Raw genomic sequence first — 18,560 nt, forward strand, 5'->3', positions numbered from 1 at the left:
TATTGTAAAAAACCCAAACCAAAATAATGATTGCACAGTACATAAAATATATGCTTTTCAGATGAGATCACATAAGTGAGAAAATTGATACCCGTTTCTAAGCTTTTAGGTGTTTATGAAGAGAGTTTTGCCGCTGAAATTAAATAAGATCACAGGTGCAACTTCCAATTTTTCCTTAATTCTGAAATTAATATTTCCTTTGTTAGTTCTCTTGAAAATTTCGAAGTAAATGAATAGATGTTTGATTTGATGCTATTAATGTGGTTATTGAATCAGTTATGTTTGCATGGGTGAGTTAACTAAGTATGGGAATGTCAACTACGCTTGCTTTCTGTTTATAGCCTACCAGCTCCGAGTGTGCCAGCCTCCAACAAGTATACCAAATGCTGAAATTCTAACTGAGGATGATGAATTTGAAATAGGTAATCAAAAAGAAAACTAAAAGGAACTTTTTCTTTCTTAAAAAAAAAACAAACAAAAAAAAACAACAAACCTGAAATTTCTTGCTTTTCAGGGTGCAAGCCATGCTTGTAAGATGTTAATTTATGTTTGAAAATAAATTTTTTACAAAGTCATTCCTCTTCCTTTAACTTTGTGAATCCCATATATATAAGTAACACAGTAATTTGTTTCTAATTAATTTCATTTTAAAATTTTTCATAATGTTTAATAGGAAACATTGCCTTATATGGAAACAAACAAAACCCAAAAGATGACATAAGACAGTGGTTTATTCTGGAGCAGAAATAAAGTATTGTATCCTGAAGAATAAAGTCAAATTTGTAAAAATTAAGAAGATCTGAGAAGGGGAAGACATTCTGGACTTCTAAGATATATTAATAATATTACCTAATCACCTATATGTCAAAGAAATATGATTTACAAGATCAAATGTAAAATGTCAGATCAACTGATTTTGCTCACATTATGGCAAATAAAAATAAATTTATTTTTAGTAGAGTCCAATAGTAGAGTCCAATACTGGTAACAAAGAGAAAACCAACATTTTTACTCTGGTCGGTACATAACCTATATGAATTTTTAACTTCTTAATTGAAATTGACAATTTCTCATTCTCACTATGCTAAAGTTAGATATCAACTAAATCCAGTTCCTATTTATTTTCCACATCCCCCTCAGGATTTTACGAGTTACTGACTCAGTCTTATCTGTTAATTTATTTCATAATGGTTATCCAATAAATTATATTGCTTAAAGCTTTGTGGACACATGGTTCACACAGCATCAGTCAAACCCAGACAAATTAGCAAACTATCCAACAAATAATGTGGTGAAAAACAGTGATAAATGCAGCACAGTGTGCAACACAATGCTCATTTACCACATTTCTTAGGCAAATGGAAGTTGTTTATGCCAGAGGTCATATATCCCATTATATATGATGGCAAGAAACCTCATTAATCAATAATGTTTTTAAAGAAAAAGTCCTAGTTAATTACTGTTTAATGTTTCTTTTGTTTGTTTGTGTTTCGTCTTGTTTTGTTTTTCCAAACAGGAGACATAATAAGATACCAGTGTCAACCAGGCTTTACATTGGTTGGTAATGAGATTCTGACTTGCCGACTTGGTGAAAGGCTTCAGATGGATGGAGCACCACCTACCTGTCAAGGTTCTTTTATCCTTTTTCTTTTCCTCCTGCCAAACCAACTGAATGGTGATTACTTAAATACTCTCCACTATGTCTTTACGAAAGATGGCATACTGAAAATATTTAAGACTTTTTGATATTATTCCCAGTGTTAGCACTGTTGGTTATGGTGAATAAGCATCATATATTAATGAAGAATAAGTAGTAATGTTTTAATAAATTTGATGAGTTTAAAGGACTGCTGCTCTACTTTGTGAAAATTTCAGTTATTTTTATTTGGAGGAAGTCTAAATATAATATATGAGACATAATAATATGAAAATTAATATGGAAATTCTAAAAAATGCTAAATTAATATAGCATGGATTTGGGTGAACAAGATTCCAACACCGTATTTCAGTGCAACTTTAAGTGCTTACCTTTTTATTCAAGGTATTCCAAATAATAGGCTTTCTATATGTGCGTTTGTGTGTGTGCGTGCCTGTGTATGTTCATATTTTCCACCTTTTATTGAAACTGTGAATAGACAGATATAACATTACCTCGCTGTTAAAGTCAAAACAAGATTAAAACATGATGAACAGAGACCTATGTGCTGATCCTGAGGCATTCTTTCAGCATTTGTTGCTGAAGGCATATTCATATTCATTGCAAGACCCAAAACAAAATTCTGTGCCTAAAATTTATCTCTTTTGTCATTTTAGTATACTACACAGGTTTTAGGTATAAGCTACCATACTTTAATTGTGCAGGCTATAACACACTACATAAGAACCACTCTGAAAAAATTAACTCAGTTCTTCTGTTGGTTCATGTTTGTATTAGTTCACTAATTCTTTTCATTAAGCAGAGCATAGATTTGTTGTTAGACTTCACAGTGTTAAATTCTGTTGCCTTAACCTTGTGTATATGTTAGACACTTTACCAACTGTTTGGTGAGTTTTGCTTCAATTTTGCTTCAATTTTTAACTTGAAATTAATACCCACATTCAACATTCATTTAATTATTAAATCTGAAAAGTGCTGCTGAACAGAATTTAAATAACTCTAATTTAATTTTGAATCCAAGGTATTGCAGTAAAGACATAGTTGTCAATAGTAAAGTATCCCTAGAAGGAAATACTGAAGCAAAACATATTTAAGATTTTATTTGGACATTTTAATCGTTCCAGGTTAGTTTACATCTGTCCTGGGTTCAGCAGTAGCAGTCATTTTTCTCCTTCTTAGTAGCTGGTGCAGCACTAAGTTCCTAGGACTTTTGGCCTAGGAACAGCGCTGATAACACCAATGTTTTTAGTTGCTGCTTAGCAATGTTTAGACTGACCAAGGACTTCCTGAGCCTCATGCTCTGCCAGGGGGGAGGGGAAGCCAGGAGGAAGCAGAGACAGGACACCTGACCCAAACTAGCCAAAGAGGTATTCCATACCATAGCACGTCATGCCCAGGATGTAACTGAGAGTTACCTGGAAGGGCTACAGTTCTGCAGGGTTGGACTAGGTATCAGTCGGTGCTCAGTCAGGTGGGGTGGGTTGAGTTATTGGTCAGCTGGTGGTGAGGTGGTGTATTTTCTTCCCTTGTTATTTCCCTTATCATTATTATTATTGGTAGTAGCAGTAGTGATTTGTGTTATACCTTAGTTACTAAACTGTTCTTATAGCAACCCGTGGGAGTTGCATTCTTTTTGATTCTCCTCTCTGTCCCTCTGGGAGTAGGGGGAGGGAAAGAAGGGGTGGAGTGAGAGAGAGACACCATGATTTGCAGCTGAGCTTAAACCATGACAACACCACACTTAGTACTATTTAAAACTATGGCACTTTGTTTTCTATTTTTCAAGTATTTCTTAAAATTCTTGAGCATTTCCTTCTTTAGATCAGAAAGTAATCACTAAATTCAAGCTTATGCCAATGCTTATCATCCTTATCATCTTCTTTTGTTAAAACGTATTTCCCATATGCAGCATGTAAATTTGCCCTTAATTTCCTTGAAATTATCTTCTACTTTCAGGATAAAATGAAAGCTTCAGAGTAAGAAAATTGAAACTGTATTTTATATCATAATCAGAGGACCCTGAAATTCTTGAGTGATGACTCTCAGCTATATCTCAGCTACATTAGCTCTAGATTCATATAAAAAAAAAAAAAAAGAACCCTAGCTACCCGACTCCCAAGAGAATCCATTGAGCAGAAAGAAGTCTTTAGCCGTTTAGAAAATTCCTGAGGGACATTTAGCTGAATATCCTGAAATTGAGGAGAGTTTGCAAAGCAGAATCATACAGAATCAGCAAAAGTGGCTGTAAATAAACCACTGCAGCCAAATGAAAAAAAAAAAAAGCAGCATGTCTTTTATTTACTAGATGCTTTTCCTGCCTTCCTGCCACACTTCTCTGTGTGTGTGTGTCTTTACATATATATATATATATATGTATGTATGTATGGAGCTGACAAGAGCAATTCTTTCATTTACTTGGAATAAAGTCTGTAATTCAAGTAGCCCATCACTGTAGTTTGGCAGCCAAATTCTAGCCACAGGAGTTTTCTCATGTGAGGGTGTTATATTCAATCTCTTCTTGATGAATTGAGACAAACACAGGACATGAAAATCAACTTTCTAAAGTTAGCAATGAAATGCTTGTTTTGAAAGTGAGAGATCAATATTTTAAAATATGTGGACAGATTGCTTCCTTTTTTTCAAGATCAGGTTGGATGGCTCTTTGAGCAATCTAATCTAGTAAAAGATGTCTCTGCCTGTGGCAGGGGTTGGACTACATGTTGTTCAAAGGTTCTTTCTAACCACAATCATCTGGTGATTCTATGATTTTTACGAGGTTTGTTTATGAAGATGGTTGTTCTTTATTGCTCTCACTTTCTCTTCTTTTCTGTATTCTCTTATCTGTCTTCATAGTCCAATGACTTTTCCCCCATAAAAGTATGATTTTTGTATTTAATAAGCCAACATTGTTTTCAGTGTTCTGGAGAAATCTAAAATCCAGTTATTTTCTTGTATAACTTGTAACAGCTGAGTACTAACACAGTTTTGTCTGTTGTGAATATAAAAAATCCAAAACAATTTAAGGCTCCTGTTTAGTAGTGTTCAGTTCAGTTCAGTGAATAAACTGTAGGCACTTGTTCATTTATCATAAAGCAAAACCAACTATTGGAAAAAGTTCCAGCAACATGGTGTTATGGTTTAACCCCAGCTGGTAACTAAATATGGAACCTCTCACTCACTCCCCACACAGTGAGATAGGAAGGATGATCAGACAAAGGTGAAAGCCTTGGGTTGAAATAAGAACAATTGAAATTAAAAAAAATGTAATAACAATGCTACTGCTACTAATAGCAATTGTAATGAAAATGAAGACAACAGGAGAGAAATAAACCCCAGGACCAGCAAGTGATGCACAATACAAATACCACCTACTAACCCAGCCCAAAGCAACCAGCTCCCTCCACTTTATATACTGAGCATGACAGGCTGTGGTGTCAAATATATTTCTGGGTAGTTTGAGTTATGTGTCGTGGTTTTGCTCTCTTCCAGCTTCTTGCGCTCCTCCTCACTGGCAGAGCATGAGTGATTATAACAGCTAAGACAAAGTTTAACTCTACCATATGAAATAGTATTATCAAATGTTTTTATTTAATGGGATTGTTATTTGTGTAGATCTAGTGAATCAAGATAAATTCAAAATCAAGCCTCTTCATCATATTTTTAAACACTTTTTTTCTCAGTTTGAGCAGCTACTTTAAATATTTGTGATAAATTATTTACAAAGTAGCATTTTTCCTGCTAGCATCCTGTATTCCTCCTGAGACTATGGCAGTTAAGAATAGCCAGAGCTGCTGTGTATTTTCCAGCACAGCTGTAAGTGGAATGTGAATAACTTCAGAATATGATGTGGAAAATAAGAAAAAGTAATTCTTTAAAGTATGGTGAAGGTATGGTTGGCAATACCCATGGAAAAGGTCAGCAGGGATGAGCATGTGTCTTTTTTCATCCCTGCAGGAAACACTCTCATGTTGTGGGGTTTAGAGCCTCCCAGCAATGTTCTCGAGAAAAAGGATAAAGCATGTTCCTTTTCTTATTTCTTAGACTTAAATTTGGAAAAAGGCTGTCAGCAGTTAAGAAATTCTGTGTTTTATAACTTCTTCTTCATGTGACTTAATATCTCTTCACCAGGGAGACAGTCTGTCTCAGTGCTAGAAGGAGGAAAGTTGATCTTAATTTCCTCAGAAAGTGTTTGTCTTATGGTGAAATGTTGTATCATTGTACATTTTTGTTAAAAGGAGAAGTCATCCTGAGATTCTTTAGCTCATTAAGGATTATAACACCAACATACTGCTAGTCATAAGCTTTGATTTTAAGGACTCTGCTGCTTTTTTTTTGGTAAGGAAAGACGCAGGACTGTATTAGGTGCGGTAAAAGAAAAACAGAGGTTTTTGTTGCACGTAAAGGCAATAACCTAGCATTTCCCGATGTTTCTATGAATCTAAAAACTAGGTAGCTGAATTAGCATAAGTCATCTTCTTGTCTAGTTAGTCCTTCTGAGCAACACAATGTCAGCTTGAAGCATGTTTTTTATTTACTAGAACAAAGGCGTCATGTCTGAATAGTGCTTGCATTTTGTGCAGGTACATCAGTCTTCTTGGAGCTTGATTGAGGAACTCAAAATTAAGGCGCTGCTTTATACAGACAGGTTGTGGGAGGGATTAGTTACTCTTTATTTAGAATCTGACAATGAAAAATCACAGTGTCTTCAAGTTTTGCTTCCAGTGCAAGACTTTACCTGGGATTATTGCTAACAGTAATAGTAATCTGAGGGAGAAAAAAAAGTCTACAGTTCAGTTTTTGAACAATGCAACAATTTTGTACTTAAGTACAGCCTACAAGAATATCTTATCTTCTAGAGAATGAAAGAAGAAAAATGTAATGAGTTGATAACTTCTGAGGGTTGCAGGGCTTATTTTCAAGATATACATAATTTAGAGTTTTATTCTGACTTTGAAATGATTTTCTAAAATGTTGACAATCTTTCTTATTTACAGAGCTAAAATGAGTAATGCAGATCTTATAAACTCTGGAAAATCTTGCAAAGATCACATGAAACATAAATGTTGGTCTTTAGCATTTTTACCAGTCTTTCTATTTCACAGTTCTCTGCCCAGCCAATGAAATGCGTCTGGATTCAACAGGAGTAATACTGAGCCCTGGATATCCTGACAGCTACCCAAATCTTCAGATGTGTGCGTGGACCATTACTGTGGAAAAGGGTTATAATATAAGCATGTTCTTCGAATTCTTCCAGACAGAAAAGGAATTTGATATACTTGAGGTGTTTGATGGTAACTATGGGATGCACAACTTTGAATGATCCTTTTTCTCCATATATGTATTTTACACTGCATCTGTATAATCACTACTGTTTATGCAGAACATAATTTGTCAGTATATATATATATTAAAATCTTAAATGAAAAATTATTTTGATTTGTTGTGCTAAAATAACTGTTGGATTACTTTTTCAAAATTGTACTGGATTAATTATGTTTAGAAATAATTTTTTTTTCTGAATAAATATGTACTGCCTAATGTATAACATATAATATCAACTTCCATTTTTTAATTCACATTTTTTTTACCATTGTTTGGAGGATGTTTTTATATCTATTAATTGCATGTATATAGTTCACTGTATGTTATTTTAAACTTTGTAACTCCCTTTTTCTCTTTTTCCTTTTTTTTTTTCTTTTTTTTCTTCTTTCTTCCTTGTATCAAGGACCAAATAGTCACAGCCCATTGCTCATTTCACTCAGTGGGGACTATTCGTCTTCTCTAAACATAACCAGCCATGGCCATGAAGTATTTCTCCGGTGGTCAGCAGATCATGGCACCAATAAAAAAGGTTTCAGGATAAGATATGTAGGTATGTAAATCAGACTTCTTTAATGTGTGTAAAATTTCAGTGTGCAACATAATTTACTCATGTGAAAATGGTAATGTAAGCTAAATTTTGCAACATTAATTTCCCAGACCGAAAGGAAATCCAACCTGCTTTATATATGAACCTCTTGATACTAATCTTGTGAGTTAAAAAAACCTAAGAAGAATATATGAAGCACATGCTCTGTAGATATTTAAGCAAATATTTCACAGGACTTTAAAATGGCATAGGGCAGTACTAAAGATGAAAGAAGCAGCATTTCCATTCTCCCTCCCATCACTTATTTGCATTCATGTGCCTCTGTGTTCATTACTGGATCATTAACACTTCAGGTGGTACAGAGGAAGAGGTGTAACAAGGCAGGAGGGAAAACAGATATAAGGTGAAAAATTGTGAAACTCAGAAGGATGGAACTTCGTGAGGTTCAACAGAAGCAGCAATCAGTATTAGAAAAGCCAACACTGTGTGTGCTATTAATTCAAATGAACATATTTGTGCATATGATGTGAAGATGGTACTTGACAAAGATGATTGATTTTTATATAATTGCTTTTACAGAATTATTGTATAATATCAATTTTTACTGGATACTACTTTTCATTAATTAAGTCAAAATAGATCTGTTGCAGTTGACAGCAATTACACAATTTATTTTTATCATGACAAAAGGCATTAAATACACTTAATGAAAAGTACTGGGGATAGTAGTTGTAGATACTGGAGAAGTTACTGGCATAAAACAATTTCACTTTACAAAGTGGAGAAAGCAGTAGAGAATAAATATAAAATTCTTTCTGCTATGTTTTTTTGTTTGTTTGTTTTTTGTTTTTTTCCTGACTCAATTTTTGGCTACTTCACTATTGCAGAAAAATAATTAGACTAACAAAGGTCTGTTAATCAGTATCAGCATCATCTTTCCCTTTAGGAGAGAACAGTTTTCTCAGAAGTAACATGTTTGTTGTATAGCTAGATAAGATCCACTTTTGGCTAATGTATTGTATGGTACCTATTTTCATTGCATATATTGCTTGTTAGAAAGAAGAGAAAGTTCTTAAAACTCTCTTCCTACTGTCAGTGAGAGAACCATTAGGAGGTAGACAGGAAATATTTACTGGTGATCTGTACCACACAGAAAATGTCACAGTATATTTTCTTATACACTGAAGAAGCATGGGTGTGTATATATCTGATTCTTTCAAGAGTATAAAGCAGAAGCAATTTAGTGTAAGGAAGAAAATATTTTCATACCATGTGATATGAAAGATAGGGCAGTGTTTAAAGAAAGAGTAAACAGCCACATGATTCCATCCTGATCAGAATAAACCTTTGTCTGAGAAAACCATTGCCCTGAAGTCATGGAACACAGAAGGCCTAAAGCGCAAGGGAAGTAGTACTTCTGTATTTGCCTGAAAAAATATGTACCAGTAGTTTTCATGTGTCTTCAAAGCATGAAGGATGCACTTAGAAGCAAACTTCTAACTTAATTTTCTTTCCTTCAAAATGGGAAATTGCTGTCTTGGCTAAGCAGTCTTGGCTCATCCTTGAACAAAACCAATCAGAGACGAAGTAAAATTCTTAAACAACGTTTATCTTAACCTTGCTTTCAGGTCGCAGGTCCTTTCTGGTCCATTCCTTTGGCAAGGTAGGCTAAACCCAAGTGACCTACTAGATTCAGTGGTTTTTTCCATGGATTTATGGTGACACTCATGAATAGAATTAAAATCTATTTGGATTTGCTAGCTCACTTCAGTTCATTGTATCACATAACTTGAAATTAATGATTCATTTAGGACCAGAAGGAAAAGATTATTTAAAAAGTTTTGTGCAGTTTGCCCTTGATGTTTCCATCATAAAAAAAAATAAATTGCATACTACTGAAATTTATACAATTGCAATAAATTTTATCATGAACTGAAATTCTGTAGCTTACTTGGTTTAAGAAAGATGATGATAAAACAGTTATACAAGTGGACTACCACTGTATTTCCTTTGAGACTGCTAAAACCTGAAGCCCTTTTATTTTTTGCCTTCAAACTTTGTGAAATTGCTTAATATCTGCGTGATCAGGACACAAAATCCAACCACTTAACAACTCTTATTGATGTTTTCTCAGCTTGTTATTAGATGTTGACTGAATTGTCAAGAATTGTCATCTGGATTCTAAATGTATCTTTTATTTATTCAATATTTATTTTTAAAGCTCTCTACTGTAGTACTCCAGAGTCCCCTCCACATGGTTTCATTGTCAGTCAGACAGGTGGACAGCTCAACAGCATGGTTCGCTGGGCTTGCGATAGAGGTTTTCGGCTCATTGGGAAAAGTACTGCTGTATGCAGGAAGTCTCCATTTGGTTATTACTCATGGGATGTTCCAGTCCCAGCTTGTCAAGGTAAATTCTTTCATTATAAAATAATACAATGTAAGGAACTTTCTTTTTCCTTTTCTAATGTAAGCCATCAGTTAAGAAAAGAATAGCAGGTAATTACATCATGGTTGTGCCTTTCTACGAAAATTTTTCTGCCTGATAAAACTTAGAAAAACAAATGTATTTTTAAAGAAATAGTATTTCAACAGAATTTCTTAAGACTGGAAGATACTAAGAATAATCTACATCTCTGTGAGGGGAAAAAAACACAAGAAATTTTAAATATGAAATTACTCAAAAAGTTCATTTGAGGCTGAATATTTAGTAAAGTTTGTTTATGATACAAGAACTATATAGCAAATAGACCTGAAACTTGCTATATTTCCAAGAACAGGACGCTGGATTAAAAAGCATTACCTATGATGCCATTCTAATCTTCTGTGGTTTGAATTAAAATTTGAAAGATTCATCAAGTTAACTTCATCAAGTTCTGCTGCCTTATAAAAAGCAAATCTTTTTCTACTTAACAATGTAAAGGAAATTCTTATTTAATACCCATCACAACTGTATTCTAATTCTTCCTTTCCTGAAAAAAAAGCGCTATTGTTCTGATAGCTTAACCTATGTCACTATTCAGTGAGCTATTAGAATGAATGTTTTTCATGAAACTTTGGACATGTCTTTATTCAAAATAACCAGCAGAGATAAATGATATGGGACTGTTCCATGTTAATGGACAAAAAGTCTTTGAACTATATGTTTCTAAGGGAAAGCAACCTAACCTTTATTAAAGGTGACATAATCTCAGTTTAAAAGGTTTTTGAGAAATTTGTCTTAATACATAAAAAGTCTGCCTGTATTTTTAAAAACTGAAATTGCCCCCCTCCCCCAGAAAAAAACCACAGGCAATGCATTTGCTACATATATTGCTTAAGCCTTTTTCCCACATCAGTTATCTAAGGACTGCCTTCATGTCAGTTATTTCTAGAACTTGATCAGATTGTTAATTATATGTTGCAAACAATGTTGAATTAAAAATAAACCAACAAATCAAAACAAGCAATTTACCAATTTCAAGTAGCAGATAATTATTCTCAACATACTGAGTTCAGTGATAGAAATAGTTGTAATACTCGGATAATACTTTAAGAACAAATGGCGTTAAGTGCTTAGTAATCTCATGGTGTCTGATCAAATACAAAGACTGTTGCCACCAAATGTTAGCATATTGAAAATTATTTTATGTATGTATTAATGGAATAACCATTAATAACAGTTAATTGTAATTATACATTATAAGGTGAGCTTTGATACATGATATGAACTTACTCAATTCTCCCAGCAAGTGCTTATGCACAGAAAGTGATCTCTGGCCATTCTATGTAGCTGCAGCTCATGACAGCAAACTCTTCAGGTTCAACCTAAGACTTTACTGCAAAATGCCTCAGGAATAAGCTGCTTCCATACATCTAATTTTCCATTGTTTAGCTGAGGAGAAAATTATCCAACATACATGAGTGATACAGTCAGTTTATGGTACAATCACTTGTATCAAAAGTTTGAGAACATCATCAGTAAATCGCTCTCACGTTCTTTCATAAAGGGTATTTACAAGACAAGACAAGAATAGCTTTGCCATTCCCCCTACTACTGAGCAGTACAGTTTCACTACAGAGTAGTTCAAAGTCATCTCCAGGCTGAATAACTCCAACTCTCTCAGCCTGTTTGCATTGGAGAGGTGCTCCAACTCTCTGACCATCTTTGTGGCCCTTCACTGGACTTCCTCCAACAGGTCCATGTATATCGTATGTTGAACCCAGTTGGATGCAGTACTGCAGGAGGGGTTTCACAAAAGCAGAGTTGAGGGGGAGAAGCACATAGGGCAGAACACTGCACAGCAGTGTGAGAGAGAGGAATGAGGAGAGAACCCCTGCAAAACAGCACTCATTACTTGTCTTCACTTGGACATCAAGCCACTGACATCAAGTCTTAGAGTACGGCCATCCAGCCAATTCTTCATCCACTGAAAGGTCCATCAGTGATTCGTTCCACCACTTTAGAAACAAGGCTGTAACGCGGGACATTGTCAAATGCCTTGCACAAGTCCAGGTAGATGATGTCAGTTGCTCTTCGCTTATCCTGCAGCTTCTATGATGTAACCCCATCATAGAAGTCACCAAATCAGTTCAGGCATGATTTGCCCTTAGTGAAGCCATGTTGGCTGTCACCAGTAACCTCCTTATCTTTCTTAGCATAGTTTCCAGGGAACTACAATTCATAAACACTTTGAGGTGAGCAAGTGGGAGTTTATAGTGCAGAAGATGATAGAAAATAACTATGTCTTTCTCTTTACTCAGCAATATCGTGTGGAATTCCTAAAGCTCCATTAAATGGTGGGATATTAACCACAGATTACTTAGTTGGCACTCGTGTTACTTATTTTTGCAATGATGGATATAGACTATCAGCCAAGGAACTTACTACTGCAGTCTGCCAGCCAGATGGTACCTGGAGCAATCACAATAAAACACCTCGCTGTGTAGGTAAGTAACAAGTAAAAACTCTCCAGCGAGTAAGAACCTGGCCATACACTTTGTTTATTTATCCAGAGCACAAATCTTCATATTACTTAAACTTTTGGCTTCTGGTTACTTTAATCTATGAATAATTGTTGGTATTAAATTATTGCGAAATACATATTTGAAATGTATATACCTGAGCTATGTATTGAAACATTCTGTGACGGCAGAAGAAATACACTAGAGATTATGAAAATTTTCAAACTGATGATTAATTTATAGCTACATCAAAGTTAATGGTTGCAGAGGTTTAGGCAAAAGCCATCTCTTTAGTGAGAGTTTCACAGTTCACACTGTTTATATACTGTTAAAAAATCCTGTTTACTATCCAGAATTTAAAAGGCTCTGGTCCTCTGGAATACTTTGTCAAAACAGTTGCTTATTATTTATATTCCTCCCATCATTATAATCGTGCACCATCTAAACTTGGGGGAGTATCACTGAAAGAAAAATACATGTTCAGTCCCAGAAAGAAGTGGATACCATTCATTATAAATGGGGTATGAAAACCCAAGTGATTGTAAGACTGATAAAAGAAATGTCAGCGTATCTGTTGCACATTAAGATTTTGTTTATTTCACCCAATGAATTTTGGAGAGGAAAGAAAGCATACCCTAGAATAATTTTCAAAGATTTTCCTTTTTTTTTCTTTTCTTCCTTTTTATTGCTGTTGAAAATTTCATTCTCTCATGCCTTTTCCTGTATCTAAAGAACCAGTACAAATGGAGAGAAAGTAGTATCCAGCAAAAATGTTATTCTCTGTCTTTTGATATGTTAGATTAGGGTTGTAGAACCTTTAGGAGGGGTTGGAGGAAGAGCATGAAATTGTGTAGCTGCTGAAAAACCATCTTGGATATGGATAGTATTTTATCTGTCACCGATGTAAAGCTTCTCTGAATGAGTTTTTAAGATCTCATAGAATTTATCTGGTAGAAAAATTGAAATGTATCTACCATTTTAGTAAAGTCTCTGATGGCTGACATAAAGTATCACAGCAGTTCCATAACTCTCAATTTACAGTGAATTCATAGTATAGGTTCTGTATACACCAGTTGCATAGCTCTGTATACACAGTCACTGCTCTGCCGGGTCTATTGATCATTACTTAATAAGACAACTCATACATGCTAACCACAGGCAATTTGAAATGCAGCCTTGCTCTTCAAATATTACTTCACTGTATTGAAAATATATTTCTGAATTAACAAAGGCACAGATTTTCCTAATTTCCCCGTATTAAGCCACAACTAACTATGTATTTTCATTATTTTGGAAGTTGTTACATGTCCAAGCATTAATTCTTTTACACTGGAACATGGAAGATGGAAAATAGTGAATGGTTCACATTATGAGTATAAAACAAAAGTAGTTTTCAGCTGTGATCCAGGATATTATGGTTTGGGACCAGCATCTATTGAGTGTCTTGCTAATGGCACTTGGAGTTGGAGAAATGAGCGGCCTTACTGCCAGAGTGAGTACATGTTGTATGTGCATCTGTTCTACAGACTTCAGATAAAAATATAGCTTTTCTTTTTTTTTTTGACATAAAAATTAACTAATTAAATATTAATTAGAAATTTTTTTCCTGGTTGGAATTTCTGGGTATCCTGAAGGCTATTATTTACAAATAAAGTCCATTAGGTTAAGTGACAAGGAAATAGCTGTAAGCATGACCTGTATCTATTACTTTTTAATTAAAAATGCTTAACACTCTGAAATGTATTTGTCTGGTTCACTGTAATATCAAGGTAAGTGGACTAGTTGATAATTGGCAAAAATAAGTATTTCTGGTTGATAATTATTATTATGCTTGCGATACTCAGCTGTACATATCTGTTTTGATTTGGTTTTGCCATAAAGTTATTTCTTGTGGAGAACTTCCTACACCTCCAAATGGGAAGAAGATTGGAACTCAAATCACATATGGATCTACAGCTATATTTACTTGTGACTCGGGATACATGCTAGTTGGCTCTGCAGTGAGAGAATGTCTGTCTTCTGGACTCTGGAGGGGAATTGAGACCAGATGTTTAGGTATGGATACTAATGTCATGGCTTCCTTATTTTCTTTCTCTCTAGCAGACAAAAGTAAGCAAAATGAATCAGCTTGTCTCTTTCTGTTAGCACAGACATTGAGGAGAGTTTTGCATTTTAAAAATTTGTGTGGCTGTGTTTAATTATAACTATGGTTACCTTTCCACAGATTTAATCCCTTTTTCAGTATCTTCCCAACATACAAAACCCGTGTCACTGGATTGTTGTGTATGCCTCTAAAGCAGACCTGTACATAAACAGTAAGACTGATTGATTCTAGATATATCAGCTTTAATCCATATTCCCAGTAAAAGAAAATACCTGCATAGTAGACCTGAACTCAGTGGTTATGTTACAGAATTAATCTGCACACTTGCAAAAGATACAGAAGAAAAAAAAAGGTTGAAACTTCGCAGGAGCACTGCAACTTTATTTCTCAAAGAAAATCTCTATCCAGACAATAGCAAATTTGACACACTTCAGTTGTACATGGTTAGGCATCTTCTCTTATTTAAAATACTCAGACACCAGTCCCTGAAGAGTTTATGAATAGAATGAACATGTGATCCCTGCAAAGGTATTTCAGGGCTTCTTTTTAATTCATTATTAGCATATGTACTTGATCTGGGTTGTTTTGTTAACTGCAGAGACATTGATTTTAACACTGTATGCAATTAACATTTTAGTTTCAGTAGAAATCAAAGCTACGATAGTGTTCCAGTTTTAGAAATCTATGTGAAGGTCGTATCATACCTTGTTATTCAACATGAGAATATAAAAGAACATCCATGGACTGAGACTTTCAGAAGATTCTGAACTATACATTAAATATAGGTGTTGTTGCAATATCTCTTTGTGCAGATTGCTGTTTACCTTTTTAGGCCACTCTACATCCCAAACAATTTTACTTCTGTAATACAGAATTTTTTCTGTGCAAATCTTAATTTAAGCTTAATTTAGATGACTCATGAATGAGCAAAACGTTTGTTTATCAGGCTACTGGCACTGGAAGAGGCTGCCAAAGAAAGTTGTGAATGCTCCATCCCTAGCAGTGTTCAAGGACTGGCTGGACAGGGCCGTGAACAACCTGGTCTACTGAAAGGGGAGTTGGAACTAGATGATCTTAAGGTCCCTTCCTACTTAAACCATACTGTGATTCTATGATTAAATGGCAACCAAAGTAATGCAGGAAATATTTTAAAATCTAACAAATGACCTCAAGACAATTTATTTCAGTGCATACTAATCTCCACCACATCAGCTTCAACACACAGCCATTTTAAAAACTGTGCTGCTGAAATGTTTTCTGACATATAGATGAGGGGATAAGTAGGCTTTGTTTATGTTTCAGTTTTACAGTGAAAAACATTTAGCAGAGAGAGATAAGAAGGAAAAAAAAAACATGTTGGAGTTTCTTTTTCTTCTAAACTGTCAAAAACAGTAATACAGACTTCTAAATCTAAAAGTTTAGGGACACCATAGTATGTGTGTAATCAAAATGTTCTGACTTTTGTTTTGTCTGGGTTTTCTTTTAATGGGTTGTCTGCAAAGGTTACAGCTGTTGAAGTTTGGAGAAATGTGAAAAAGAGAAATCAGCCAAATTGTCTGCTATTTGTGAATAGCACCTTGAAAAAATACTTGCATTTAAGAATTTTGCCAAAATAACGTTATGTCAAGTGTAGATCACACAGAATGAATTTAATTTCTCCTGCATTTGTCTGTAAAAAAGAATAATATAATCTTATATTAATAGGTTAAATCATCTTTCAACCCTTCTGAGAAGATATTAATTATAATTAAGTTCACATACTATATTATCCAGTAACAATAAGCAGTTAAGAAAATGTGTTAAAACAACTATAGGACTAGAGAGGAAAACAGTAATCTAAAAGATACCTTTTGTATCAGACTGATAGAACTACAGTTAATATTCAAATGTATATCTTCAAAGCTTTAATGATTGCAAATTGTTGCAGAGAACATGAATAGAAGTTTTACTTACAGAAATAGAGTGTAGTATTCATTATATATAGCATATAAAAAAAAAAAATGTATGTCTTGGAAAAAGAAGGAAAAGAAAAAAAGGAAAAGGTAGTGACAGAGCAAATGTATAAAAGGAAGAGGGTAATGGCTACCATAATTGCTCTTGCAGCAACACTGCCTGCTGTGCTACATCACTGTGCAGGAATGAACTTTCTGGGACGGCTCAGAGTAACTTAGTTAAATTCTTGCTTCTTCAACAAGTGATTAAGCTGGAGGGATGGGTTTATCCAATGACAAATCAGAAGTCAGAAATTTGCTAAAGAAGGTTGAAAAAGTTGATGGAAGGTGGAGGAAATTAAGGACATGGTAGAAAGTGGGAGAAGGGAAATAAAATACAGTAGGAAGATCTATGGAGCAGATAAAGATCCAAGTGTCGTGGTTTAAACCCAGTCAGGTAATTCGTTCACTCACTTCCCCCCCTTTCTTGCCCTCCCCCCTCCCCCTACTCCCGAAGGGACAGAGAGGAGAATCGAAAAGAATACAACTCCCACGGGTTGAGATAAGAACAGTTTAGTAACTAAGGTATAACACAAATCACTGCTGCTACCACCAATAATAACAATGATAAAGGAAATAACAAGGGAAGAGAACACAACACCTCAGCACCAGCTGACCGATAACTCGCCCCCCAAGCCCGACCAAGCTCCGACCAATACCTCCTCCAACCCTGCCGTCTCCCAGCCCTTCCGGCTCACTCCCAGTTACATCCCGGGCATGACGTGCTGTGGTATGGAATACCTCTTTGGTCAGTTTGGGTCAGGTGTCCTGTCTCTGCTTCCTCCCGGCTTCCCCTCCTCCCTGGCAGAGCATGAGGCTCACAAAGTCCTTGGCCAAACCAAAACATCGCTATCAGCTCTGTTCCCAGGCCGAAAGTCAAAACACTGCACTGCACCAGCTACCAAGAAGGAGAAAAATGACTGCTACTGCTGAACCCAGGACATTATCCACCCCTTATTCCATACCATTCACGTCATGCTCAGATCCCACATTTTCAATATGCCATCACTCTTATCTAAGTGCATGGACCAGTAGCTATAAAGCTACTGCATCCATCTGGTCCATGATGCCAGGCTCCATCTCTTGTAACAGTCTTCCAGAGCAGGAGAGACTGTGTGCAGTGTTCACACTCGTGAATAACCTGGACAATAGTGTCCATTGCTAAGTCCACCCCTTGATCATGACTCCATCTCTGTGTTGCATCTCTGTTCTGATGGCCTGAAGTGCCATAGGCTGACCAGGCTCAAAATAATTCACTGTCCCCTTAAGCAGTTTCTGCAGCTGCCTTCCATCTCCAATGCTTCCAAAGCACTGGAGGGGCCCAGTGGACTAGATACTTGCCCATACTGTCCCACACACCCTGCCACTCATGACTGTCCAGCTTTGGGGAAAATCTCTTGGTCACCCTATATCGTTGTCTAACCCCAGACAAGACCCAAACCTGACTCTGCTTAACTTTTGAGATCAGACAAAATGGTCGTGGGTAGAACACAGTCTGCATGTGTGCCAACATGCTGATCCCCATCACAATCAGCAGGCAGGTCCCAAGGATACCCAAAGGCCATTCAAAACCTTCAGAACTCTCACACGATGCTGCTGTACTTGTCACTGGGGCTGGTGTAGCTGCTGTGCTTGCCGGCTCTCCCACCGCCAGCTTCTCTTTTCCTGAGTCCAGCTCTTCCTCCTCTGCCTTGCTGGGAAATGCTGCGTGGTCTCCTGCGTCCTCCTGGGGCTCGGCAGGCGGCTTCCGGGGGATGCTCTCGGCCGTCGCAGGGCTGGGCTCCTCCGCGGGGCTCGAGTCTGCCGGGGGGCTCGGCTCGGCTGCGGGGCTCGGCTCTTCTGCGGGGCTCGGCTCTTCCGCGGGGCTCGGCTCCTCCGCCGCCTTTCCCCGCTGCTCGGCAGCCGCTTCCTTCCTTTCCTCGACCGCCCCGACCTCCTCCACCGGCAGCCGTCCCCGCGCGGCCTCCGGCCCCGCTCCCGCCGCCGCTTGGTCCC

At 36.4% G+C, this 18,560-nt stretch overlaps 1 protein-coding gene across 3 annotated transcripts in view; it reads left to right on the top strand.

Moving 5' to 3' along the window:
• Positions 1-18,560, top strand: part of CSMD3 (CUB and Sushi multiple domains 3) — a 578,676-nt gene that overhangs the window by 492,341 nt on the left and 67,775 nt on the right. For all 3 annotated transcript variants that reach the window (XM_062627150.1, XM_062627151.1, XM_062627152.1), the window contains 8 exons: positions 342-422; positions 1,517-1,630; positions 6,760-6,948; positions 7,383-7,529; positions 9,748-9,936; positions 12,270-12,455; positions 13,768-13,962; positions 14,352-14,525. In XM_062627150.1, the coding sequence (XP_062483134.1) occupies positions 342-422; positions 1,517-1,630; positions 6,760-6,948; positions 7,383-7,529; positions 9,748-9,936; positions 12,270-12,455; positions 13,768-13,962; positions 14,352-14,525 (1,275 nt within the window). The remainder of the gene's footprint in view (positions 1-341; positions 423-1,516; positions 1,631-6,759; positions 6,949-7,382; positions 7,530-9,747; positions 9,937-12,269; positions 12,456-13,767; positions 13,963-14,351; positions 14,526-18,560) is intronic.

This window comes from Pezoporus occidentalis, unplaced genomic scaffold (assembly GCF_034315485.1).
Source record: "Pezoporus occidentalis ecotype Australia unplaced genomic scaffold, CSIRO_AGI_Poc_V1 ctg3, whole genome shotgun sequence".
Classification (NCBI taxonomy): Eukaryota; Metazoa; Chordata; class Aves; order Psittaciformes; family Psittacidae; genus Pezoporus; species Pezoporus occidentalis.